General features: G+C 36.4%; 1 protein-coding gene across 9 annotated transcripts in view; it reads right to left on the bottom strand.

Annotated features, from left to right (window-relative positions):
- Positions 1 to 26868, bottom strand: part of NFIB (nuclear factor I B) — a 168682-nt gene that overhangs the window by 40282 nt on the left and 101532 nt on the right. For all 9 annotated transcript variants that reach the window (XM_056513153.1, XM_056513155.1, XM_056513156.1 and 6 more), the window contains 5 exons: positions 19523 to 19591; positions 17240 to 17360; positions 15238 to 15356; positions 2515 to 2646; positions 33 to 217 (listed from right to left, as the gene is read on the bottom strand). In XM_056513153.1, the coding sequence (XP_056369128.1) occupies positions 33 to 217; positions 2515 to 2646; positions 15238 to 15356; positions 17240 to 17360; positions 19523 to 19591 (626 nt within the window). The remainder of the gene's footprint in view (positions 1 to 32; positions 218 to 2514; positions 2647 to 15237; positions 15357 to 17239; positions 17361 to 19522; positions 19592 to 26868) is intronic.

Below are 26868 nucleotides of genomic sequence, written 5' to 3'. Positions count from 1 at the left end.
TGTTTTGGAGGGTTCACACAATTTTACAGTACCTGGCTAGTCTGCGGGCTGGACGGGTCATAAGAAGGAACGTAATTCTTCAGAGTATCCTGAGGATTCAGGTGGGGAGGATATCTGATCGTTGGATGAGAGAAGTAGCTAGATGGGGCAGGAGGGAGAATAGCTTGTGCTGGAAATGGCAGTGGAGAAGGTGGAGGTGGAGTTCTAGTTGAGATGACTGGAGAAAATAAAATGAAATTAAAATTACTTTAGCATCTTATTTCTTCTAAAATTCTTCACCACTGTGTTACAGCAAGAAAAATAAGCAGTCAGTTATAAAACAATGTATTGCACTCCTGCTTTATGGTATTTTTACAGAAAATCATACTGGTCCTGCCCTCACACTATCCCAGGAAATGGAAAGTGCAACTGTTTCAAATTCATAAATAGTACATCTTGTTTTGGTTCTGTAAGTTATGCCATTGTAATTTTTTCTTTTTTTTTTTCTAAACAGAAGTTATTCTCCAGCATAAAAGATATTCCAGTTACACAATTTTCCCATCTGAAGCCCAAAAAACCCAAATCAAATACTAAATAAAGCCCTCACTTTTATCTACAGCACTCCAACACTGAGGAAAATCACCAAACTCTAAGAAACAGGAACTCCTCACTGCATTCCACTCTACCTGCCTCATCTGGGGACAGGGCAATATCTACTCATCAATATTGCCACAAATATTTGCTGACGCTTATGAAAATGTCAATGAACGTTCAACTTCAGGGCCTGGGAAACAAATCCATCCAATAAAATTATCTCTAATCATAAAAAATTATCTACCCTACCCATTTTTATTCTTTTCATTCTCTTTATTTTCAGCCTTTGGAAATAATTTTCTATCTAAGGACTGTGAGCAGTGTCTAAACTAACAATGTTCTCACAGTGCAAGGAAGGTACAGCTTGTCCTTCTAGTGCCCAGTTGTCAGTCTGAAAGTTAGAGCTTTCTTCTAGTATTAAAAAAAAGAGGTATTTAGTTTAATGGAAATGGAGAAGAGATAAGGAGTTTCCATTCTCAATAGTGGAAAAATACAAAATCATGTCTGTAAAAAACACTCTTTTATAAAGTGTTCAATGGTTCTCCACTATATCAGAACAAGCACATCAACACTGCCTTTCTCTACCACCTTTCACATCTCTGGGTTTCTTCAGCTTCATTTTTAAAGGACTTGCTATTTTTTGGGCATTCCTCAGTGGCATAATGGAACAGCCTACAAAGATAAAAATGCAGTGAATAGTTCACCCACAGGTTAGGTTCTGACTGCCCCTCAAGTATGGATATTTTAGAACCATACTCTAAATTAAATATAAAGATACACTCATGAGTACAGGTTTTAGGGGATGTTGTTGGGATTTTTTTTTTTTTTTTTCCTTTTGGTAACAGATTCATTTTAATCACAGCCCCACCAAATTCAGTTTAAACAAAATACTAGTTACTTAGTTACTGCTCTGGCATGTCAGAGCTGTGCAAAACAAATACAAATGAAGAGAAATCTATATCTTCCATTTTACCCATCCTCTCTATAAGCCTGAGTATGTGCTGGCAGTGAAAGCCTCAAAGTGACCAGAATGAGTCCAGGATCATTTTGAAAAACAAAATAAGTGGATGTTAAGAAGAAAATGATCCTTACACAGGAATTTAAACGGAGTCACTTGAAGTCATGGACGAAAAATAAAACAGAAACTTCTCAAAGCAAAAACAAAGTTTTCAAATCTGTTTTACTCCTCTAGTCACTCAGCTCTGCTCAATTAAAACTTTTATATGCAATTTATAAGGGGACATGATGAGATACTGAGGGCACTTTTCTGAGGACTATGTTCTCATCTGAAAACCAGGGTCAGCCTCACCTATAAAATTAAACATACAATGATGCTGGAATTTCCCTGCCATTACTGATAAACCCTCAAGATAACATGAACTCTGCCACATTTCATGTACCTCATCCTTACTTCAAGTGAATTTTTACTATGGATTTACTAATGATTTCAGAAGACAGGTGTTGGAAAATAGTTAATCAGGACTCTTTAGACTCAGCATTCAAAAGAAGCAGTGGTACTTATTTCTTTGTGTCACACAGTAAACATGGTTGTGACTTCTCTTGTGTATTAAATCCTGCCTGTTCTGGTATTTAAATACAATATAGTCATAGCAACAACAATAAAAAAGGGATTTAGGTGAAAGGATGAAATACAGGGAGGATTTTTCCTCTGTCAGTTTCTTCATGAATTGTACAATTTATTTTATTCACTGGTTAATCGTAAATCCTTTCTAGTGACTTCCAGCAATCAGATTACCTGAAAAGTTAAATGAACATTCCTGCAAGGATATCCCAACCTTTTCCATTTCTATTTCCACCAGTATTATGAATTGGATTAGGTCTCTAAGAAAGTCTGCAAAAATGCATTACAATCTGATTATAGGAAAGGAGAAGAGAACAAATGAACAGGGAGGTTTTTATTTCCTCCTCCATAGCCCTCACCACTGTGTGCAACTCCTGGGATTCCTGGATGGTGATGTTGGGGAAAAGTGCTCAGTCTTGATGAAGAATCCTGGGGAGATGTAGGACTAAACAAAGGCTTTTCAGGTTTCTTCATTGTAGGAGAAGACATATCTACAATAGAAAAACAATGTAATAATGACATTAGTTTAGAAGCCTGGCTCAGGACACATCATTTTATGGACTGAAGATACTTCTTTTTTCTGTTCTTGAACAAGTATCGTACCATGATCCAACTCCCCTACGGTGAATAAACTAATTTTAAATTACTGCTTTCAAATATGAGAATTTAAAAAAAGGTCCCAACAGGTCCTTGTCCTGCAAAACAGAAACTACATTCCTTTCATACTAGACAAGTCAAACAGTGAAGAAATTTATGTCTTTAGAATTTCCCTAGACACTTCTCAGCTCTCCAGAACATCACCAAATCATCTGTTCCTTCAACATCCACCTAATTTTTATTGCATTTTTTAATGGAACACCTACACTCAGGTGTGTAGGGTAATTACCGTACACATGCTGGATTATTGTGTTACTTCAAAACTCTTCCCAAAACCAGAGTGAAACAATGTAAGCTCCTGAGAACAAGGGATACTCTAACTCATCTCATATTTTCCATATCTCAAGGATGGCCTTGTCACTTCTTCGAGTTTCCCTGTCAATAAAAACATCTCTTTAGAGACCATTATGTGAAGATAACACACTAGTAGGGACAAATGTATGAGTTCTACCAAGCCTACTGATGTTCCATAGAGCAAAAAAAATGGACTTTTTTCTGAAAGTTTAAATTAATTGATCAATATTTGTTGGACTTTGCACCAAATTATTTCAAATCTAATTGAAATATTTTAATAGAATAGACGTCAATATTGTAACTGGTTCCATTTCAAATCAATAGAATAACTCATGTTCAAAGCACAGGTAATTTCTTAAGCACTTTACTGGACGGGGCCACACTGACTTTCTTGCATGGACCATGTTATTTTTAAAAGGATTTTTGACCCTTGTAATATTGGTACATTCAATTCTGCTAAGACAGGCCTGCAAAATGTGAATGTCTTATTGAGACCAAATTGGACCAATGCTTTCTGAGCTGAACTCAGAGCAGGACACGTGAAAGTGAGAGTCCACTTCTTTACTCTGCCCCATCCTGCTGTCAAGCCCTGCACAGGCACCAGACCCCGAGCAGACTCTGCCTGTGGCCCTCCACCATCCCCTGCAATTCCCACCCTTCACTTTGATCCTGACCACTATGTCTGATGAGTGCCTGAATACCCTCAAAAGTTCATATCTCCAACAATGCTGCTGAAAAATGTCGTATTTGTTTTAAAGTTTCAGGAAGGGATTCCAATCCTTATTACTTTGAGAATGAAAATAAAACAGACTTTTGGAAAAAAAATCTGAAATATTGATGAAAAGCAGAAAGAAGCCAAAAGCACTCGGACAAAGTCATTGTAAGGTCAAAATTAATCAGATGCAGTGTCCTGTCCTGCTGAGAATGTTCTTCAAATGTGAAATTCTCAGTGCTGTTCCAAATCACTCTTGTTTTTATTCTCATGTTACTTTGGAGATACAGTACACATGCACCCAAACAAGTAGCACATTACACATTTTAAAGTGTCGCATCAAAGTAAAAAGGGCTTATGAAAATAAAAATAGTTAGAACATCTCATTTTCCAGCAAGGTAAATCTGCCTACATAGGAAGACAGAAGAGCTGCTGTGAAACATAGCATATGTAGCCTGTTCATCAGCAGCTTGCACAAATGGTGCTCCAGATGTATATCTGCTCAAGACAGCCCAAGGCAACAATTTTGATCAATTCTAATGTGATAAAATGCTGCAGGGAAAGTGCAGAAACATGTTTACATCAGCCTTTAATTAAACTGTTGTTCACTTCCAAAGAACCTTAGGAAACACTAATGAGACATGAGTTTTGGCAATTTCCTCATCAAAGCAAAGACCCTCTTCCTCAGTCTAAAGCAGCTTGCCATCCAGGCATTTCCTGAATGAATGTCCTCTTGGCACTGCACTTGGCAAGCCACCTGTAAGGACAACTCAGCTGGAACCAAACAGTGACCAGTGACCCAGGGCAAGTTTAAATGTTCACGTGCCTACTTCTGGTCACCTGACCTTCTTTCTCACCATCACCAAGAGAAGCACAGCAGCTTCTCTTTCTTGTTTATGAGAGAAGCTTATGAGCAGAGCTAGAAGAATCCATAAGCAAATTATAAAAATGATAAATTGATAATTTTTTTTTAATTCTAGAACTCTTCTTATTAATATATTTTCTACTGTTTGGTTTCACAAACCTTTCTTTAAAAGGTACACTCTTGCAAAAAACAGTCTGTAAAGATTTATTTACAACTCATTAGTGTTGCATCACCTCCAGAGTACTCCAGAAAGTAAGATAAACCCGTATACAGTATATATCGCCATAATGAAGGACAAAAATTGTGGAGTCCATAGCAGCACTGTCAAGCTATAAGAGGTATCCTTCCATGCTACATTTTCAAATGAACTGCTCTTTCCCAGAGGCAGTCCTTGGGAGGATTTCTGGTGGCAGGATACACTACATACATTACATCCCCCTTGGCCTCAGTCTTCACCTCATCTGATAGGTACACTTGTGTGAAGCATGTGAAAACTTAGCTAAATTTTGAATTCACTTTGGATACCTGTACAACAAGAAATTCCACTGTACTCAGGATAATTTGTTTGCTTTACACTTGCACATGTGAAGAAGGAGCAGATGCAGATGCACAGGCAGAGCCGGCATCACCAATTTTCTGATGAGCTCAATGTAATTCCTTTTAACATTGAAAGAATTACATATTTCTCAACTGTGCATTTTAATAAGGCACCTAATGCTGAATACTGACAGCTGAGTGACTTTAAACCACAACCACCTCTCCCTTGTTGAAAAAACGCTTTGTTATATCTGCCCTAAAGACTTGGCACGGGGACTGGATGGAAACTAAGAATCATGAAAATCAAAACAATTTAATTCATTTATCTTCTCCACAAAAAGAAGAAAATGAGTGGGACCACATTTTTATATAGATATGTGAATAAATAGGAAAGAAAGAGATATGTGTCTGAACAGCTGAATGTTTGAGATACTTGATATTTGTTACATACTGGCTTAGAGTTCCTGTTCTGCATCAGAGACCAGTCTTTGCAACTAGCTCATCCCTTTTACAAATCTGTGCCCGAATCCTCAACTTTTTGGTGTCTCATTCCATTTCACTGTAAGTGTTATCTTGGACCAGAGATAAGGCCTCCTAAAAATTTATTTACTTCCATGAAAAATTCTGGTAATTGAGGCCTTCCAGAATGAAAAAAATCAACAAAACAGAACAAACAAGTCTTAGTCAGTTCTGTGCTATGGATTTCTGAGACATGTTTAGCAATTCTCAAGGTGAAGGCCTTTGTACTCACTTTTGAGTGAAACAACAGGATCATGCAGCTGCATGCATACTGCTCAGCAGCTGAGAGCATTCTGAACTTTAGGACCAGTGTCAAAGTTTGGGAAGAGCTGTACACTTCATATTTGAAAGACTGATTTGTTTTGCTTCACATTTTAAAAACTGACTTCAGTTTTACTTTTACTCCTACACCAAGTGTGGAAAGCTATTCTACATAGGAAAATTTTATACTAGATTAGAATACTTCGGTGTATGAAGATTTGATAAACCTCCATTTTCAAATCAGCCTATTTAGCACCAATGTTATTTTCACAGGCACACCTCTGATATTACACAATCCAGTCTACCAGACTGTGACACCTGTTTTCCCATCAGGAACCCAAGGCTAATCAAATGCTCTGTTGTGCTATTATGCCTTTTCACAATAGATAAACCATTTCAATGTATCACCTTTTAAGATTTGAAAAACCTAGGAAGAGAGACTAGGCTAGAATTTCTACCAGTATAATTTTCAGTATTGTAAGCTGTCAAGAAAAGCATTAAAACAATACTGGACTTCAGAAAACCTACAGCAAAGTGAGTCAATTACTTGCAATAGCAAATGAATTATTTCTTTTTTCATTAGTCTTCTAATAAATGGCACTATTTTGTTTTGTTTTATAAGTATTAAATATGTAAAAGAAGAAAGTGGTGCAAGAACATCCAGACAAATGAAAAACAAAAATTAAAACCCTTTAGATGGAGCACACATATCATTCTTCTCATCCTTACCCACATGAACTTGCAGAATACTGTACTCCATTGCCAATAGTAACATTCTGTGGGCTGTGTTTACCTTGAAGATTTTCTTTACCTCAGCAGAAAGGGGTCTGAACAAGAGACAGAAGGGCTTTACCTACTTGCCCAGCCTCCCAGCATCCTGGGGGAGAGGGAGAGAGATATATATATAGGGATATATATATATATATAGGGAGGCAACATGGAAAACCCAGACAAGCCCCTGTATACGTGAATGTAGGACGATCTTGTGTTTGTGACTAGCTGTATAAAGTTGGACAACTGAAATTTCCCATTGCATTACTGGTTATCCTACTTTTTATGGACAAAAAGCAAAACAACTCAGTACAGTTCCTGTTAAAGTTATAGGCACCAACTTTTGGAAAATATAATCTAGTGCATGGATATTTAAGATAAGGTCATTGGGAAACGTGCATGCACATTCCCTAAAATTAATTTTTTAAAATGTTTTCAATTTTAACAAAAGGCCATTTATTAAATGGGGAATGACAATGATGGTCAGATTAATATTGAATATGTGGGCACCAAAACTATCTATATCCCAAAGTAATTTCAAAAAATGTCCAGCTATAGGACAGGACATACAGACCTAATCTCAAAACTGTTGTTTGACAGTATCATATGACATGTATGTAATTAACTTCCATACTGAAGAGATTGTGTCTATGTAAATTTACAGCTATTCCCACTGAGATTAGGCTGAAATTGTGGCAAGCTGCCCTGCAAAAGCTGTGGGCAGCAATTCTTCATTTTCACCCTTTTTATTACTATTATAGTCTCTACTGGTAACAGTTAGGGATATCTTAAGAAGTGTGCCACTTTAATTGTTGATCCATCTGGGGAATGGTTTCAAATAGAGACAAAATCATAAAGTCACACTGAAATAAACTATTTTGATCAAGTTTGATACAGATTGCTTGTATGCAGTAAAAAAGTACCTTTTTAAATATATCTGTGTACAAACAGAGAAACAAAGAATCTATGAATGAAGATAGGTGCCCAAAAATGAAATACCTCTTCTTTCCATAAATTAAGATATTCTGCACCACATACAGTAAATTATGCAGACTTACACATACCCTACAAATTCTAAAAAGGGGTGATCAATTTCAAAATACTAAATCTCTTATTCAGCAAAATTGGGGTAAGAGAATTACATGTAATAACTCTTGGGACAAATCTTGCTTTAAGTCATTCATGTTCTCACTAATTTCAATCAAAGAATATTTACCATCCAGATAATAGGACATTGTCATGATATAAAATTCATCACAGGATAATGGCCATGAATACAAGAAAATATTTTTTTGCACTAACATCTCTCATGGATCAATATAAAGACCTTGAGTGTATTCAACTCACTAATCACACATAGAAAACATTAAGCAATAGATCTTTCCACAATGTATTTGTCAAAACAAAAGACAAAGAATCTGTAATGAGGTTTTTTACAGTGACTTTATTGAACAAGTAACAGTCATTTCCAGGAACGCAAAAAGAACCCAAATCTTTTTTTCATTCTTCCTATGGCATCTCCAACTGTATTTGTCTTTCTATTTATATATATAAGCATTCATTTATTCTTCATTCAGTCAGAAATCTAAGTGTTCATGGGCTGAAGAAAAAGTCAGGTCTCTGATCTGCCCAGAATAAAAATTTCCTCATCTGCTATTCTGAATACTTGGAGATATTTATGAACAAGTTGTAAATTTATCTAAATCTATTTAAAATACAGAAAAACAGATATAATATTTGTTGATTAATTTTTTGAAGAGAGCATAAACTTAACATCACTCTCAATAATGCAGGATGTCAATTTTCTTGATGTACAAGCAACTTATTCTAAGGTAATATTTTTACCATCCTGTTCATGGTATGCTTTTCTTTCTCTGTATTTTCATTAAATAAGCATTTGGGAGATCATTCACCTGTTTTTCCATACTTAGTGCCTTTTAGGCTTTAAATGTTTTTCATCTTTATAAAAATAATGTTTGATTTATTTCAGGTAGCAACAGCTTTTCTTGAAAAAGTGCCACTACAGAAAACAAGTAAACCAATTCCCTATTGATCATGGATTTGTTTGAACTATCCCAACATTTAACATTTAATGTTAACATTGGTATAGTTTAAACATTTAATTAATTACTTTTAACAAGTAGACAAAGTTTATTCATTGAACTCTGTCAACACCTTTTTCGGTAATGAAGGAGAATTAGGAGAACTCAAATTGGGCCTTCAGGTAGCTCTTCCTTGTTAAGGCAATTATTTGCTACCATGATGCCATTTTCAGCATCACAGCAGCCAGCAGGCTCACAGAAGCCAAGAATTTACTCTGGAAATTATTTTGAGAAGTTAATCTTGGTGAAAAGTGTCTCTTGTTTTACGAATGTGAAGTTATGAAAATTTATCAGGTGGTAGCATTAGACTACAGTGCTGAAAATAATCCCATCATACTAGTCAAAACCACATAAAACTATATGTATTTTATAGAGATACAGAGATATGAAATGTATGTCTATGTATGTGTATACATTGTCTAAAGAGTATTTCAAAATAATAAAATATACAAAGGTATAAGCAGCAAACTACTAACAAATTGCTTTAAAGCATGCTTTGACATAGAGGGATTTTGATAATTCAGACTAAGTCAAAAACACAGAATGGCATTTAATAGATATTCACCAAGGTAAACCTTGCAAGATGAATTGATCTGTTAGATGGAGACTGTGTTTCTGTGGTATTAATCCTCAGAAGGAGCACTATGAGCTGGAAAAAGTCCTGAACCCTGCCTAGCACAGGACACCAAAAAGCCAAGGTGTTCTGTTACCATTCTCAACTCCTGGGCCACATTAACTACTTCCTCTTTCAGTTCCCTCACTTCAGAAATGAGAGCATCCATCCTTGACAGTTGATGAGAAGACCCAAGAAAGAAACAGCCATCAGGAAGGACCCCAATGGGGAAGGTGTTTCCAGTGGATGGGGAGAAAGAAAAAGGGGACAAGTGTCCAGAGGAGGAGTATCCAGCAAAGGGTGTCGGGACCTGAGAAGTGGAAGGTCCAAGAGATGCTGGCCAAACAACAGGTGAAGGTGATCCAGCTGTTTCAGTTTTAATGGAATGATGGCATCTTGGCTCTTGACTGTTGGTAGAGGTGGGTGAGGTGTAAGAGAATGAACATGATGAAGAAACTGTAAAATTAAAATTCACTTCATTGTATATTGATATTCAGTATTTCCAGGCACCTGACTACTATGGAAATGCACATGGATCTCCACTTTTGTCATGAACAGTGTGCACTGATGACAACTGTTTTATTTATTTCCTGTGTACAGTGTTGTAACACTGTAACAGTAAAACAGATCTCAAGGTCAAATACAGAAATTGTCTGCAATCATATTAATGAACTTTGCTAAGCCACCTTTCAGAAAGGAGGCCATAGATGCACACACTGTCCTTCTCTTTTCTGATATTCCTCCTTCCTTACAAAGAAAATAGCACCTGATTTACTTACCAGTTAGTAAATCAAGATGCACACCAACAGTTTTTAGCCTCTTCTTTAGCCACTGCACTAGTCACTAGAGATGTTTTTAGTAACTTCCTCTTCCAAATTGTGAGAAGAATTTTTTTTTACTGCATAAAATTTCTAAATTTCTAAAATGCTCATCAATTTTATTCAGGCAGAAACTTACATCTATCTCAAAAAATCTTACTATTATTACTTTGCTATCTTACTTGAAATTTTGTTCAATATGGAAACATAGTAAAGAATTCAGTAACAGCAACCTGGAGAAAGAAATACTGAAAGAGATCTATAGCAAATTACTTATTAGACACAGATATATTTGTAATTAATGGAGGTGTAAGAAATGGTCCAGATATTATGCAAGTTATTAAGGCACCCAGTTGAAAGAAACAAGGCATAAGAGAGAAAAAATAACTTGCACAATATCTTACAGAAGAGACAGCAGTTGAAATCCTAATTGTCAAGTTAGGGCTCTACCTCTAAGTAATGCACCATTCTCAGAGATTACTTTTTCCCTTTCTGGAACTATAGGATTTTTGGAGGACAGTTAGTTACTTGAAAGGCTAATGGCAAAAGATTTCTTGGGAGAAATCTCTGTAGTTAAAAACCTGCCTATTTGCTCTTCCAGAAAACCTCAATCCGGTTTCAAAAAATCACACAAATAGAAGCATATTTTAAGCCTTTCAACATAGCAAAAATAATGGCACAAACTACAGAATCTTCCCACATTGACTGGATGTCTCCAAAATAAAAAACAATGCTGTCATTCCACAGTATTTTTTTAAATCTGTTTTTGAAACAGTTACACATACTCTTGCAGTTACATATATTTTTAAAATAGTCACAAACCTTTTTGCAAGCCAGTGAAGTAAACCTTCAGGATAGTATAATGGTTTCATAAGATTTTCTTTTCCTCTAAAAGGATTGAAAATCTGACTTCGATAAATAAAAATACTAAAACTTATTTTTTATGTTAGTTTTGGTTAATTAGAGGGTGGTCGCATTTTTATATCAGATTGGTAACATAATTCTGTGGATTTGTTTCTTACCAAATGTATGCCATCTATAAAGTTACTATTTTTAAGATATGCTTTCTTATTTCTGCTCAGAGTCACATCTTCAAAGAGACAGCTCCCCCAAAACAGGCTATAAAGCACAACATCTGGAAATCTTATCAAAACATTTTTGTAAGTACTATGACAGGAAGACAGTTAACAGCAAAAGGACAGTCTGGAGTTTTACAACAGAAAGCAGAGTCTGGTATGAGCAATATTTTACTGTAACTGGGCTACATTTCTTTTTCTTAGTTTCACAAATGCTACCACAAGCACTGCTGAAACGATGTGCTGACCCTCATGATGCATGCATGCACAGAGGAGTTATAAAACCTATCAGGAGTACAACAAAATCACTCCTCTCCTAAAGTCTTCTCACCTACTAAACTATGATATTTGATATATATATGATATTTGTGTTTTCAAAGCAATGGAAGGTTGATCTAACGTATTTCGCCCCACTGTAAATTTTGCTCTGTCCTATTTTTAATCTCAGTACATTTCTATGTTGCCCATTAATTTCTGTCTCATTCTCTCTATCAAAACTTTCAGAACACCCCTCAGACACTTAGGAAACTCCGAGATATTTTATTCAAATATGTTTTGGATGTCATTGTTTTATTGCAACTTTCCAGTTCCAAATTACCACACTCATGACATTTCTGTTACATTAGTAATAGTTAAAATAAAGATGTGAAAAGCCTTCATGATAAGCGAGTCTTTCAAAACTATGAAATTTCAATTTCTGTGAAAAAACTTGAGATATGGTGATGAAGAAACTAAATCTATTTCACTCAGAAGTTAGAGACCTCTCTCTATCAAGTTCAAAACTGAGACAATGAAATTGAAATGAACAATGGTATATTTTAGTGTCAACACTATTCCTGATGTTGTCTCTTTAGGAAAGTTAAAATTGCACTAGAGTGGTAGAGAAGCTATTTACCCATAAACATGATATTCAGAGACATATTTATTTGTGGGTACCGTGAAGTTATTTGCATTTTTTTATGCTGATGACCTGTGGATACTGCCTGTTGTGACTGCATGAGCATTCCTTTTTGGCACTGGAAAAATACATATGACCCTAAAGACTTATTTCTTTTTCCTTTATCCCTAACCTCATATAGCACACAGATGTACACAGATGAGAGGGAAGTAAGACAAGTGAAATCTCTGGCATAGAAGCCACCTCCAAAATTTATTTAAATTGTCTCTGTGTTTGCAGGCATATGGAAGCAGAAAATAGTTATTAATAAATACAGTATCATGATAAAATATCTGTGTCTGAAAGGAGCTTTTACACAGATACACATGAATAACAGTGTCATCATAGAATATTCAGAGCTGGAAAGGACCCACAAAGGATCACCATACTCCTACTCCTGGCCCTGCACAGGGTAATCCCAAGAACCATGTGTCCAAATGTGAGCACTGTCCAAATGCTTCTTGAACCCTGTCAGACTGGAACTGTGTCCACTTCCCTGAGGAGCCTGTTCCAACCACCCTATGACTAAAGAACCCTTTTCTAATATCTAACCTGAATCTGTCCTGGCAGAGCTTCATGCCACCCCTTTGGATCATACCACTGGTCACCAGAGAGATGAAATCAGTGCCATGAAGATGATATCAAGCATCTAACAAACTAGCAGCAGAACAAATATGCCAGGAGCTGCCCCATATCCTTTCTCACTGAGCCCAGACACCCAGGGCATGCATTGCAGTTGCTTCTTATAGTGTTTCTGCAGCAGCACAATAACCTCAGAAAGTGACCAGAGGCAAACATAACTTTTTAGTGTCAAAAGGTTTCTATTTCCCCAGGTTTTTGCACTGGACAATGCTGTCTCTGTGCCTCTGCAGCAATGGAAGAACACCTTAAGGATGGAAAAAGCAAAATCGCTACTAGTGACTCAAAAGCCATAAACCTTTCTGACACAGGTCTGGTAAAATTTCACTAAGCCCATTAGTGCTGAAAAACAGGATGTTCAGAGAGGGGTATAAATTCCAGGAAGTAAAAGTAAAACACACTGATTTAAGTCTATCTTCTTTATTCTTTCTTCCTCATATTGGAGTTCCCTGTTTTATGGAACACACTGAAAGCCATTTCAATCCAGAAATCTAGCTACCTAATGACACAGAAATTAAGTAAAGCTTCATTGTAAATAGTCTAGAACAATTTAAACCATAACACTGTTCACTACTGATAACTATAATGTGAAGTTCATACAAGCATGAACAAATCCAGTGTTCATGGAAAATAGTTCTTTGCAAGCAGAATGATTCAAAACCTAAAATGCAGCTGAGATACTTGAGAACTATAGGGATCATCTGTGAAAGGCTCTGTCAGCAGTACTTGCACTCAGGAGTCTGTGTGGCAGTAACCTTTCCAGCAGTCCCTACAGCTCATGCAGCAGAACAAAACTACTTCATTTCACAAATGGGGATACGTGAGAGAGGAGGAACAAGGTGCTTTCCCTAGAATTATAAAAATAATTTATCTAGAAAGTAAAAAATTTATTTGAGGTATGTTTCCAGTCTTTCATGAAAAATCGTACTTCAGTTTCACAGCAAACAAGTAGCATTCACAGAGAAAAATATTCTGCATAAAGAGGAAGATTCTGAAAGGCAGATCTCCTATTTACTGTTCTTAAGTTAAGTTATGCAAAACCACAGGCAAGACTCTTTTTAAAAATTTAAAAGTGAATGCTTCAGTCAAAAATAAGTAATCAGAGCCTCCATGAGAAATGGAGTACAAAAGAAATTATGAAGAAAAAACTAGTAAACTAGTTAACACTGAGTGAAATGAACAGTCTAATGGGAAGAACACAGATAAGAAGGTAGGTTCAAGCAGATTAAGAGGAGGTTGACAATAACAGAAATGTAAAAATAAAAGGCAGCTAACAGAGTCACATTCCTTGGACACAGAGATGAAAGAGAAAACTTAGTAGGGAGGAAAAAAAAGTGGTATTTTGGGGGGTGTTTTTGGTGGGGTTTTTTATAACCTTTAAAGCAATATAAAAATTAGGTGAGAGCAAAGGGCCACTAAGTTGCTGAATAACTGAGAGCAATGATCAGCAGTGGATGTGAAAACAAAGGGCAAATATGGGAAGATTCACAAAGGAAGCTGCTGCATGCCTTTTTCTCTATTTCTTTTTACATGTCATGGTCTTTCCAGACAGCCACAGTGCCTCAGCCACAGGATCCATTAACCAACACTGTTCAAATATATGAGTTTAAAGGCATTCTCACACAAGAAAAGGGAAGGAAAAGACTACAGAGGCACCTAGGTTCATCAAGCATCAAGATAACACGAGGAAGAATTCTGACAATTAATTTCACTCTTTTGAGAGTCACAACTTTCTTCTCCACATAGGCATGTTCGTTGCCTTGGACAACGCAGAACATTCCACCAGTTAACCATTTAGAGTCCCATAGAGCTCCATGTGGGCTCTTCAGAAAATGCATTTTGAATCTATTCTGAGTCACACAGTAGAGACTAAATGTCCATGTCACAGTAGTACAGAAACAGTGCAAGCTTATGGATATTAAACCATAGTAAGGGTTGTTTAGATTTTTGTTTGAAAGCACTGGATTCCAAATTCTACTGTCATGATTACAGCATAAACAATATCAAGTACTTCATTTGTCACATGTCTTTTCAAACAATAATGCTGTCATCAGATACAAAATTTATTATTATTATTATTATTTTGTTCTTTAATGTTGTTGTTTATATAATATCTTGTTGGCTGTTGGTTTTAAATACATTTACAAAACCAGCAAATGCATACATTGCTCAGAAGAAAAGATTTTTATAAAAAGCCATCATTTTATTGCAGCAATGGAATGGCAGTGATTTATTGTATATTCCAGCATAATTCAAGGTAAAATAATCCCATTTTACTCACCTTGATCTCTTTCATGCCATGTCCTACTTCCTGCAGCTGGTGAATTTGGAGAAGGATAGAAGTCTCCTGTTGGGCTTGGCTCCATATTTTCATCTATGGAGATAGTTTTGGGTCTTTTGCTGTTGAAGAATTATGAGATTTGTCAGTGAACACAATAATACGTAATATTCATCTAGTAGTGGTATATAAATTGTCTGGATCTCTATAAATATTTTAATAGAGAGTAATTCAGGCTAACAAGGCCCAAAAAAACCAAAAATCCTGGATATTACAACCTACATTAACTTGCACAAGCAATGTTAATAATATGTGATGTAAGTATGTACTTGAGTTATTAATATGACTCAATATTTCAAAGATGGCATAAATGGGTAATATTAAAGTCCACAACATTTCACTGACCAACCAAGAAACCAGTTCCCATAGCCTACCAAAGAAATATTGTGTCATGAAGGTACTAAACTTTATGCAGAAACCCTGAAGTGTAGCAAGTCACTGGAAAGTGTTTAAGGCCAAGGTAGAACAGGAGTTGTTGTGAACGTGTTCATGCAGAAAAAATGTACTTTACTGCATTTCATCAGGTCAAACTCCCAACCTTTTCAAAGACTGTGAAACAAACACTTTTCATTTTTGACTAGTTAAATTAAAAGCAACAAAAGGTCCATATTTCAAGTCACACCATAAAAAATGAGGCAGAACTTCAATACAGTGGAGGAAAAAGAAGTTTCTTCATAGCAATACATATTAATGCTGTTATGCTGACTGCCAAATAAAACCAGAATAAAGGTTTTAATGATGTGGCATACTAATAATAATAATAATAATAATAATAGTAATAATAATAGTTATTATTGTTATTGTTATTACTGCTTCTATTACTACCACTATTGCTATTACTACTACTGCAACTACTGATACTACTACTACTGTAATTGCTACTGCTTCACTGTGATAATTAATCCATCTATTCTAATTAATCCATCAGTTTCTAAAATGCATGTTGTATATTGCCAAGATGAAAATATGATGGAATGAAATATGGGAACATGAGTAAAATAACTCAGAAGAACCAAGTGCTGGTGGAAGAATACCTCAGCCCTGATAGTCATGTTAAATCCTGCCCCACTGTGCAGACACTTCCTGACTCACTGGGGTGTAGAAACGTGGCGCAATGACAGTTCCTATAGTGCTTGTGATTTCATGGTATAGACAGTTTCAGAAAACCAAGGGGCCCTAGGGTCTGACATCCAGTACATTATCTGACAGTCAGGAGGAGGACAGAGCAGGCTCTCTGCATCCCTGGGCCCAGCTGCTCCCAAGGGAGGAAATGGGACTTTTTCTCAGAGATGGGAGAAGGGAGCACGTTGAACAAGGAGGAAGTCAGTCCCTCAGATTAAATCTCCAGTAGCAGGCAAAGGGAGACCCTTGAGAAAAATTGTCCTGTAACTGTCTCATGCTCCTCCTTCTTTCCACTCTGTTAGGAAAAACACCCTGAAAGAGCGAGACATGAAACACCTTTGCATGAGCTGGGCTGTTATGGATGAAAACACCTTGTCTTTATATAGCTGTCCTAACACCTTTTTGAGAACTAACAGTATCTGCCCATGGAGGACAAGATGGAGATCCAAGAGGGAGCCCTGAAAGAAAACCTTTCTGCCCACAAACACTCTGAGCCCTGCCAGCACCTGCCCAAGTGCTAGACCATTCTGCAGCTCAGCCACAGTTTTGGGATGTGCAGATGATTTAGTGGGCACTTCAAACCCTGAATAAAGTTACCACCATATTCAATATCATGCGAGATGACAGGCAATAATGTCACCACTTCAAATGACAAAATTTATAACTTACAAATCTGTATGGAGATTATAGTAACATACACAAGTAGCTAGCCTCACAAAATCAGAGGAAATGAACGAAGTAGTTGGTTGTTGACAATGTTTGTGAATTGCTTGTCCTGCGCTATTAAACACGGTTCACATTAGCACTTATTTCAAGTTTTTACCTGCTTGGTGGAGAGGACAAGGACCTCTGCAGATTTACTCCCGAATTCATATCATGGTAATATGGCTGGGTCGGGAGCTCTCCAATTGGGAAGTTCACTCCACTTCCCTGGGTTATGGGTGCTGGAAAACACATCGCCGTAAGAAGTCAGAGATAAGTTTCTATCTTTTTATCTATCTTTTCTTTTTTAACACTTGGGAAAATATCACAGTTTACTACATGTATCTAATTTTCTGCCTCTTGTGGAAACAAAGTACAGACAAGTTGCATCAATGATTACGTACCTAAAGAGTGAATTATCCACCCTAGTACTTACTTAGCAGTTATGCAGATAGAAAACATTTGTTTTACAACAGATAACATGAAAACACCAATATGAAAAAGATAATACAAACCTCAAGCACTATAATGAATGGGACCAGATTAAAGAACCGAAAAAAAAAAAATGGACATAAGAGACTCAGAGACACACTAATTCTTTTCCATTAATGCTAAATATTTTGTATTAATAAAAGCCTTGTGTGTTGACAGCCTGGTTTTCTTCCTTCTTTTTCTTTCACTCAGTGCCACAAGTTCTGCTTTGCATACACATACCTACACACAAATACATACAGGCAGTGTTGCCTTCACCTCCTCATAAAGGCTGTGTACCGTACAGACTCTGGCAATTCAAGAATAAATTATGTGTTACATATTGTGGTGCATTTACCTTTGTTCATTGTCTGTGCACTGTGCATTTTAACTACCTTTGGCACTTGCAAGAATAATTGCATGTTGTGTAATGGGTTTGAAGGTTTGTATTTTTCCTGACAGTTTAAGTACAACTCTGTTGCGGCTTGAGGTTAAACAAATGCATGGTAAGAAGTCCCACAGAAACCACATGCTTTAATGCTTATTATTAGAAGTATATCATGTACAACAGCTGCATAACGTGCAGTTTCATAGCATAATTACAATATTGTTTCTTTTTTAACCTAAATGGCCTTATACTTTAAAATGTACTTAACCACCTGACAACAAAAAGAAAGCTATAATTCACACATCCTTAGCCTTCTAAAACAGCAAAACCATATCTTCAGCAAGCACAAAACAGGATATGCCTTAGCACTGCAGGACTGCAATGCTCACTGTTTTGCTGAAGGATTTAACATAGTTTTAGTGGTTGAATATTGATTTCTGACCACAGAAAATTAAATAACCCATCTGAAGACTCAGTAAGATAATTACATTCCTCAAGCACCCTGACCCTGCATTAGTTAACACTTGTTCAAAATATGCACAAACATTTTGGAAATTTTGGGAGCCTCTTTGACTTCATCCTCATGTCTCCAGAAAAGTGATTTTTCTGGACCATTCAGTTTTTACAATGCTGGCATCATCACTGTGGACACTTCTAACTATAACTTTCAATTACTCTTCTTTACTTCCTAACAATGTCTTGAGAGAAATACTTTAATTGTATTGATAGTAAATGGAGAAAAGAAAGGATTAGGAAAAAACTCAAAATGAAAATGTGGATAGATTCTATCCTATACTATTATAACCATTGCTGGATGTCAACAAAAGAGATCTCATATTCTTTTTGGTTTTTGTTTTTGCAGTCAAAACTTCACCTGTATTTTCATATTTATTTTTTATGAGGATTTTTATGCGTAATGTGTGTAATATGCCAAAACAAGACAATGCAATTAAAAATTCAGTTACAGCCAATGCTAAGACTAAAAGAAACACAAATATTTAATACATTGTTGATCATACTTTATAACCATATAGTGATTTTATTTTAAGAGCTACAAATTTAAAAACAAAAACAAAAACAAAAACAAAAACAAAAACAAAAACAAAACAAAAAAAAAAAAAAAAAAAAAAAAAAATACCCAAAAAAACTAAATGAATAATCTGGTCTTTTCAGCAATATCCAAGGATGTGTAGGGTACCTTTAAAAAACTGTAAATCTAACAATAGAAGGTTTTGCTCTATATGGTAATTTTATTGAAACATAAGACCACTAGGTGTGCAGAGGGAGATATAACAAATTGATTCCATCTTTAAATATCAAAGAGACAGAAGAAGAACTATCTATTTTATTACTAACACGTGCAAGATGGATTTTAATACTGTGGTCAGATATAATGTAATACTCTGGTCAAATATATCAAAAACTGTGCATGGTTATGGGCATTTCCTATGCATCTTATGTTTTGTAGAGAAAAAAGTTCAAGGCAAAAACCTTCAATTGTTTATGGCTGGCTTTGGAAATTATTAAACACAAATATTGACTTACTTCTTGACACCCTCACAAGTTCTGACACGTTGAATACTCCGGATTTCACAAAACTGTCCTCAAGGTACACTGAAAAAGACAACAGAACCCTAGTCAGCATAATGAGAAGATTAATAAATAACTATTGATAAATTGATTGATACACCAGCTAATAATGGTATTAACAGAGTCCCAGAACAATAATATACAAAGAACACTCAAAGCTGATCACAGGATCTAATGTAAGCTGAAATTCAGGCAAAAGTGCAAAAACATCTTAAGGGTCTGTGATAGAGCACTTTTTTAAAAGTATATGAAAACTAACAAGCAATATACTTAGTCCCCAGCTATTCATCAAAAATGTGTCTCAAAACTAGTTTCTTTTACTATTATCTTGAAATGTTAAGTCAGTATTGAAATATCCAGTATCAGCTGGATAAGCAATTTCCCCATAGAGCATTCCTGTCTTTGCATCTCACTAGTGTAACTAGCAACCCTATGCAAAGAAAACTAAGAAACCCATGTTTCTGTGGAAGCCTCACATCAATAATCACTGCAAAAGCTGTATTAGTGATTTTGAGATTACATAGTGTCATGGCCTTTTACAGCTAGTAATAACAACCATTAAAAAAAAAAGCATTTAAATCCATCCTTGGTGCACACTGATGCTTCAACAGTATTACTTTTTAATTTTTCTTCATGTGAGACAGTGTACTAAGAATTTCTTACTGTGGTTACTCTAGTCTCTTTTCCAAACAAACACATATTTTTTTTCATTTGGAAACAAACTGTCAATTTTCCGTTCCCAATGTCTGAAGGAGTAAAAGTATTCCAGATGTCTTAACTAACAAAACAAACAAACAAAAAGTACACCTACTGGAATATCGACTGATTTAGAAAACAGTGGTTTGGTGCTATTCTCTTTGGATTTCTTTTATCTTCAAGTGGTTTAGCAAAAACATGGCCACTATAATCAGAAAAGTAACTGTAAAGCTAGTACACTTTACTTCAGAGGTCTCTCCTTGGTATATCTGGAAAAACTCTACTTGCATTCCAGGGTCAAAAAGAGGGCAGAGGCAAAAAGAATGCCTTTCTCTGCTTATTAGTCCCACAGAGCTGCCTCATGCACCACCTCTGGTATTATTAACTGGTGTAGGTAGAAGCAGTGCACTAGAGAACATAAGCTGGAAGAATAGGAACTACCTGACCAAGCATATTTTGCACCATCTCTGTTACGCTGTAGGAGAGTGTCAGTCTTTCCCAGCTGAGAGCCATCCCATGACCAAGCACCACGGGTGCACAGAGCCCTGCAGCCCTGTAGGATCATCCTAAGCAGTGTTCTGCCAGTGCAGGCAACTTCTCATCTCCCAGTCAATGTCACTTCATGCACTATTCCTGCATGTCTTTATTCCCACTAGTAGCTCTTCAGGTCTCCCATCCTTTCTAATTCGCTTCCTTCCATATTTCTCTCTCTCTATTTTCCAACAGATTTTCTCCATAGCCATTACTTTTTCCTCTCTTACCATCCTTCACCTGGATATTTCCAGCCCCTCTGTGGTGTCTAAGAAATAAGAGATATTTCTCTTTCATTTTCTACATTCTCTTCCAGTATTTCCCCATGTTTTTAGTGTGGATGAAAACATTATGGCATAGCTTCTGAAATATTTACTTTTTTGTTTGACAGAACTTGGTATACCCATATAATAAAAAATGCAAACAGTAAATTTTTACTTTTTCTTTCCTCCTCAGTTGTTGTTTTTTAATCTAAGATCAGACAAGTTGGATGAACACAAGTAATTCCTCAAGTAATGGCAATCTTTCCCTTCTCCGCCTGTTTCCTCCAGCAGGAACAATCTAAAGTACTACATGGAAGTGAGATTTCCAAAGAAAAAATATTTTCTTGATTTTTGCTGGCTCATAAGTGAAGTGTGGCATAAAGCCAGTGTACAACATGCAGCTAGCCCTGAAGCTGGTAACGAGACATGACTGAACTTCTCTGCTGTTTATCCAAGCACAACTGCTCTGAAGCACAACGTCTCCCATTCAAGCCAGACTAACTTGAGAGGAGCTTTAGCCATGTATAGATTAATCAAGCAATCATTACAGTGAGAACAAGACCCAAGGCTCATATTAAAAGAAGAAAAAGCCTGTATTTGATTCTGTATGTAAGAACACAGGTGTGTACCTGTGTGCATGTGTACACACCCAGACACATATCAGTCTGCCCTCACGGATTCCTAGTTTTTCTCACTGGCAACACTGAGAATACATATATAACATAAAGAGCAATACAGTGCTTCTCTCTCTCCTTGTGATAATGAAATGAGAGCAGGGAAAGTCTTTTGCCAACAAGTGGTACTATCATCTTTCATCCCCTCACAATAGGATGCACTGTTGACTGATGGGACATGTCTTTCACCCAGGTTCCATCCTGCCTTGGAAAGGGCCAAAAATAATGACATCTACAAATTTATGCAAGTGCTTTGGCTGGCATAAGGAAAGAAAGGGAAACTGCAGCTATTTTTGATCACAATCAACATGAAAAACAGCTTGACTTTTTCTCTATGTAATCTGACAAATTATTATCAAAGAATTAATGCAACAATAAACAATCTGTGTCATAATGCTGAGCAACTTCATCCTGAGCTTTATGTTCTAACAGGGAAGGGGGACTCCAATGCTGACTCTTGGGTGCATGTTAAGGTCCAACACCAGTGAACTTCAAAAGTTTCACCCAGTTATGAAGATAAACTATGGTATGTTATATAACTGTACTTGGCACCCAGCTGTGCAAGAGTAAAATATTCTGCGCCATTAAATTAAATTGCTGTAATTCATTGTGGAAACATGCATTTTATATAAGATAGAGGTTAAACAGAAAGACTGCATGCAAAGGGTAAGCAGTATAGGAAATTTTTGCTTATGGTGTGAGATAAACAATGGTGTGAAGCTGATCACACCACTGAGTAGGATTTAACATTTATATTCACACTATTACACTTCACACAAGTTAAAAATATGTGATGTACATTAATATACTTAATACAGTATAGGCTTTACTAGTTTTTTTGATTGGCCGCTCCCTAATGCCCACTTTACATTACTGTGTTAAAGAGCCTTAGCACTCTTGATGTGTGTTTCTAACCTGTTCAGTACAGACATTAATGCACTTGATAAGCCTACAGTACTCCTCACAGACAATTTACTTTATCTTTGGATGGTCATGATAACACTTTCCTGTCTTTATCATTCAAACATAAAAAAAGCATTGAGAATTGTTATTTAATAAAACTCATTCTACCTGAGAGATGATATGCTCTGAAATACACATTACTAATTGTCATTATTCTTAAAAATCTGATTTATACAAAAGGAGAATATCTGACAGGGCTGCTGTAGTGAGATGTAGTATAACTTCCAAAACCCATATATGAGAGTGGATTTTTATATTTTTCTCCTAGTTTTTGTACATGGTGACTATAAAATATTTCTCTCCTTATCTTTTTTAAAGAAAAATCACTCATGAAAAATACAGTTTCCACACAATTCCACAATGGCCAGGCAAGTGGCATCAAAGATGAAAGAACAGTTAAGCCAAGTCATAGTTCTGATCAAGTTTTCATATACAGTCAGGAAAGGCAGAAAGCTTCAGCAATGCCTCCAGCTGCTGTAGAAGTCACTGCCCTAGTCCTTGCACCTCTCCCACTCTATTTCTGCACTATGCCTTGTGCTACTCCTTGAAGAGATGAGTTACAAGTCTAGCTTTTAATTGTTCTAACCATGCAAAAAGTTAAAGGTGGGGGTGAGGGGCAGGAAATAAAGTAGTTTCAACTGACTGAAAAATAATTTCAGTTTGCCCAAACAATCACTCTAACAAGCTTGTCCTCATATTACTTAAAAGCTTACTAGTGAGGTTTAGGTTTGCAAATTTTTAACTGGTCCTTTTATGTCTTCTGATTTAATTGTACTTTTATGAATAGAATGCCTGTTTATGTTCTGTTTCATGTTGGCTAGGGCCTAAGCATAAAACTGTTTCCTGGTATGATTATAAATATAGTTTTCTCATTGATATTGCCTTGGTTTTGAGCAACTTATAAAAGGGTGAGGATCCAACCAGTGCTGGGAACAATTTGTATTAATACACTTTTATTTCCAGATCTTTAAAAAGAGGAATTATACAATAGTAGATAGATTTATTAGCAATAAGAAAAATATATGCAACATCAGAAGCTACTGTAAGAATAAAGGTTGAAAACTTTAACTTGGTTAACAGGACAGAGCTGTATATAATCTTTAAGTTATGCAGAGTAATGTTCTGGATGCTCCTAGCTGCATCTTTGTACAGATACTATTTACAGTCAGAAGTGGTAGTGAGAAACTAGACTCACTCTGTTAGTGAGTCAAAATTCAGTCAGCAGACATGTAGTTTGTTTTCTTACTGCATGCATTTTGAAACCAGTACCTGAAAAATATTACCAGAAACTACCAAAACAGAATCTCTTAAAGACAGATATGGGTGGATAATATTTGCCAAGCATTGACAAAGAAGATTTCAGTGATGATATCATTTAAGCAGTTGAACTAAGGTCTGCCTAGAGAATGAGGCTATTTTTATTAGCACACAACATTCTCCACTCATGTAGCAAACACCTGGCTTAGTTTGGGGCTTTTTTCCTAAAGGTTGCACTGTTATAACTGGGACAGGAAACAAGCTTGTGAAAAGACCCCCTGATTCCATTGAACTTTTAGCACCACAAGGAGCTAAAAAGCCAAGCATGCCATTTTCAGAAACAAATGAGATTTCTGACATCCTCAAAATTATAGTCAGAACAATAGTCATCTATGTTGCAGTAATTTGAAGAAGTAAGAACCAGGGTTAATGGACTCTGAAATCCACGACTAGAATTCAAGAAGTGAGTTGCCCTGAAACCTAGCAAGAAACAGAAAGGGTAAATAACACATATGCATATTGACTTCTGTTCCAGAGGGTCTCAGGTTGTACTGAAACTACAGCCAATATTTAAGAAAAAGTTGGGGAAACTGCTTTCTATCACCTATAGGACTAGCAGGTACCAAAAGGGAATTTTCTGATGTCAAAGCAGGTTTCTGGAACTCTAACTGGTAACATAAGAGTTTTTAGTAAATTCTTTCTCTGCACATGCTTTGAAGGAAAAATCATCACATCCACCATTGAACACAACAGCATCTGAACCAGCATGAGAACTGATCACAGCATCATTCATTCATGCAGCAGGTTCATCAAGAGGGACAGTCAATGCAAACAAGAATGTAAATGTAAACCTAAACCAGTAGACAACAGCAATCACCCACACCAAACCCCAAACTATCCTGAAAGGCCAAAAACACTTTCTTTTGGAAAACAGGGCTGTACAACTGGTGCAGGACTACAAGTGCCAAGACACCACAGCTGGGCACTGACCCAGAACACCTCACACCACTCCCTCCAGCTCAGCACTGGGAAGCTTATAAAGAAAATATTATCTCTCAATCACTGACATTATAACTTGTAGAGCATTTGGGAAGGGAGAACTTCACAGAGAATCAAGATCTGACCAAACCAAACCCTGTTTTATTTGAAGACCACTGTATGAGATGGTACAGCTGCAACCATATGAGAAACAGCAATCATTTCAGGCTATCCACTCTTATGCTGAAAAAGAGGTGAATATGTATTTATCTAGATACATTTCTGTTTGAATTCCCCACAATGCTACTGAGGCATCATTGCTTCCACATGAGGCCAGGGAATATCTCTTCTATTCCAATTAATTATGGGGCTAATTCTCCACCCACTAGAGGGTAGCTTGCAATAGGGTAAAATAATGAAAGCATCCGTGGTCTGAGACATTCACAACTCAAAGATATTTGGTTATTGCATTTCCAAAAGGGCACAAAGGTTGAGACCACATTCATCTTCAGAGGTTATTTCTGAAACTGCACTTTCTAAAACTTAAAACTGAAATACATCTATCCAAAACAGAAAAATATATATAGGCAAATTTATTACATACTTCTAAGGGCTTGAACCAAACAAAAAATTGTTCTCCCTGTGTCTGCTAGGCCATCTGAAAGTGCAACAAAAGCCCTTGGGGCTCTACAGCTGCAAGATAGATTTGCATATTGAGAGATAGGTGAGGCTCATTGCAAGCTTTTTGGCAACACATACTTTAATTAAGAAACAAAACAAAACAAACTCCAGAATTGATTATTTCACTCAGGTCTTCCTTGGAAGTGGTTCCTAAAATAAAATTTCTAGGGAAAATAGAAGAGGAAAAAAAATTCCAGGACAGTGAGGCTGGGCCTGTAGTTTCAGCCACCTAGGCATCATTCAGAATAAGGATTTCATCCTTAGGCAAATTCCCTGACAACAGATAATGGGTTATTGTGGAGGAAAGAAGAGAACCAATGGGAGAACCAAAGGCAAAGAGGCAGACAGAGTTTCCATCTCTTCACCTAAAAGTGAAAAAAACTTAATATTCATCACCACACATGCTCAAACCTGAGTTCTCTGCAACCTGACTGATCTTATAGAGTCACAAAACTTTATATGAAAATATTTTTTTAGCCAGCTAAAATGGAATAAATTCTATCAGTAAAAAAATCCAAGCAGATACAAATCTAGTGTTTGCCATTTGCTAGGAAAAACAGCTCTAGTAACCTCTGAACTCATCTGCTTGGATCAAAGGAAAAACCTGAACACACTCATCTTCCCTCACCAAAAAAGGTTCATATCTCTCTGTCCTGACAGGACAGCTAGGTTTCCTTTGCACTTTCTGCAAAACTATGTTTTGTATTCCACAATTCTGGACAAATATGTCTACAAAATCTAGAGGGCATCCATACAAAAAGAAACTGGTTGCAAGCTTTCAGCAAATTGACTCTCCTTACTGTCCTATCCAGACCCTACACAGGGTTAACTCTATCAATAATGCAATTTCTTAGTCCATTTTAGTAGCTTTAAAAGGCTGTCTTCAAAGATTTGCACAACACAGCAACAACTCGACACAGTTGTGTTAAAGCTGGTGTATAAATCAAACCTGCCAAGCAGCACTCTCAAATCAATGGAAAATAGCAAGAAGTTTTATTAATATCGAGTAGTTGTGGCCAGCAGGCAGAAAAGGGAAGAATAAGCAAAATCTAGGAAACTCTCACCTAGAAGAACTGGTTAGTAAGAACTGTATCTCTGAAGACCACATTGTTATGGTCAGGGTCAATATCATTAGCTTAATTACAGTTCTAAATATTTTTCTCTTTTTACTAACCCTCATAATTTTCTTAGGCTTAACAGATTAATTTACTGAAAGAGGACATCTTCTGTCTTCAGTACATATCCTGCCACACCACTG

The sequence above is a fragment of the Oenanthe melanoleuca genome, chromosome Z, assembly GCF_029582105.1.
Source record: "Oenanthe melanoleuca isolate GR-GAL-2019-014 chromosome Z, OMel1.0, whole genome shotgun sequence".
Classification (NCBI taxonomy): domain Eukaryota; kingdom Metazoa; phylum Chordata; class Aves; order Passeriformes; family Muscicapidae; genus Oenanthe; species Oenanthe melanoleuca.
This window is presented reverse-complemented; position numbering and strand designations above follow the sequence as displayed.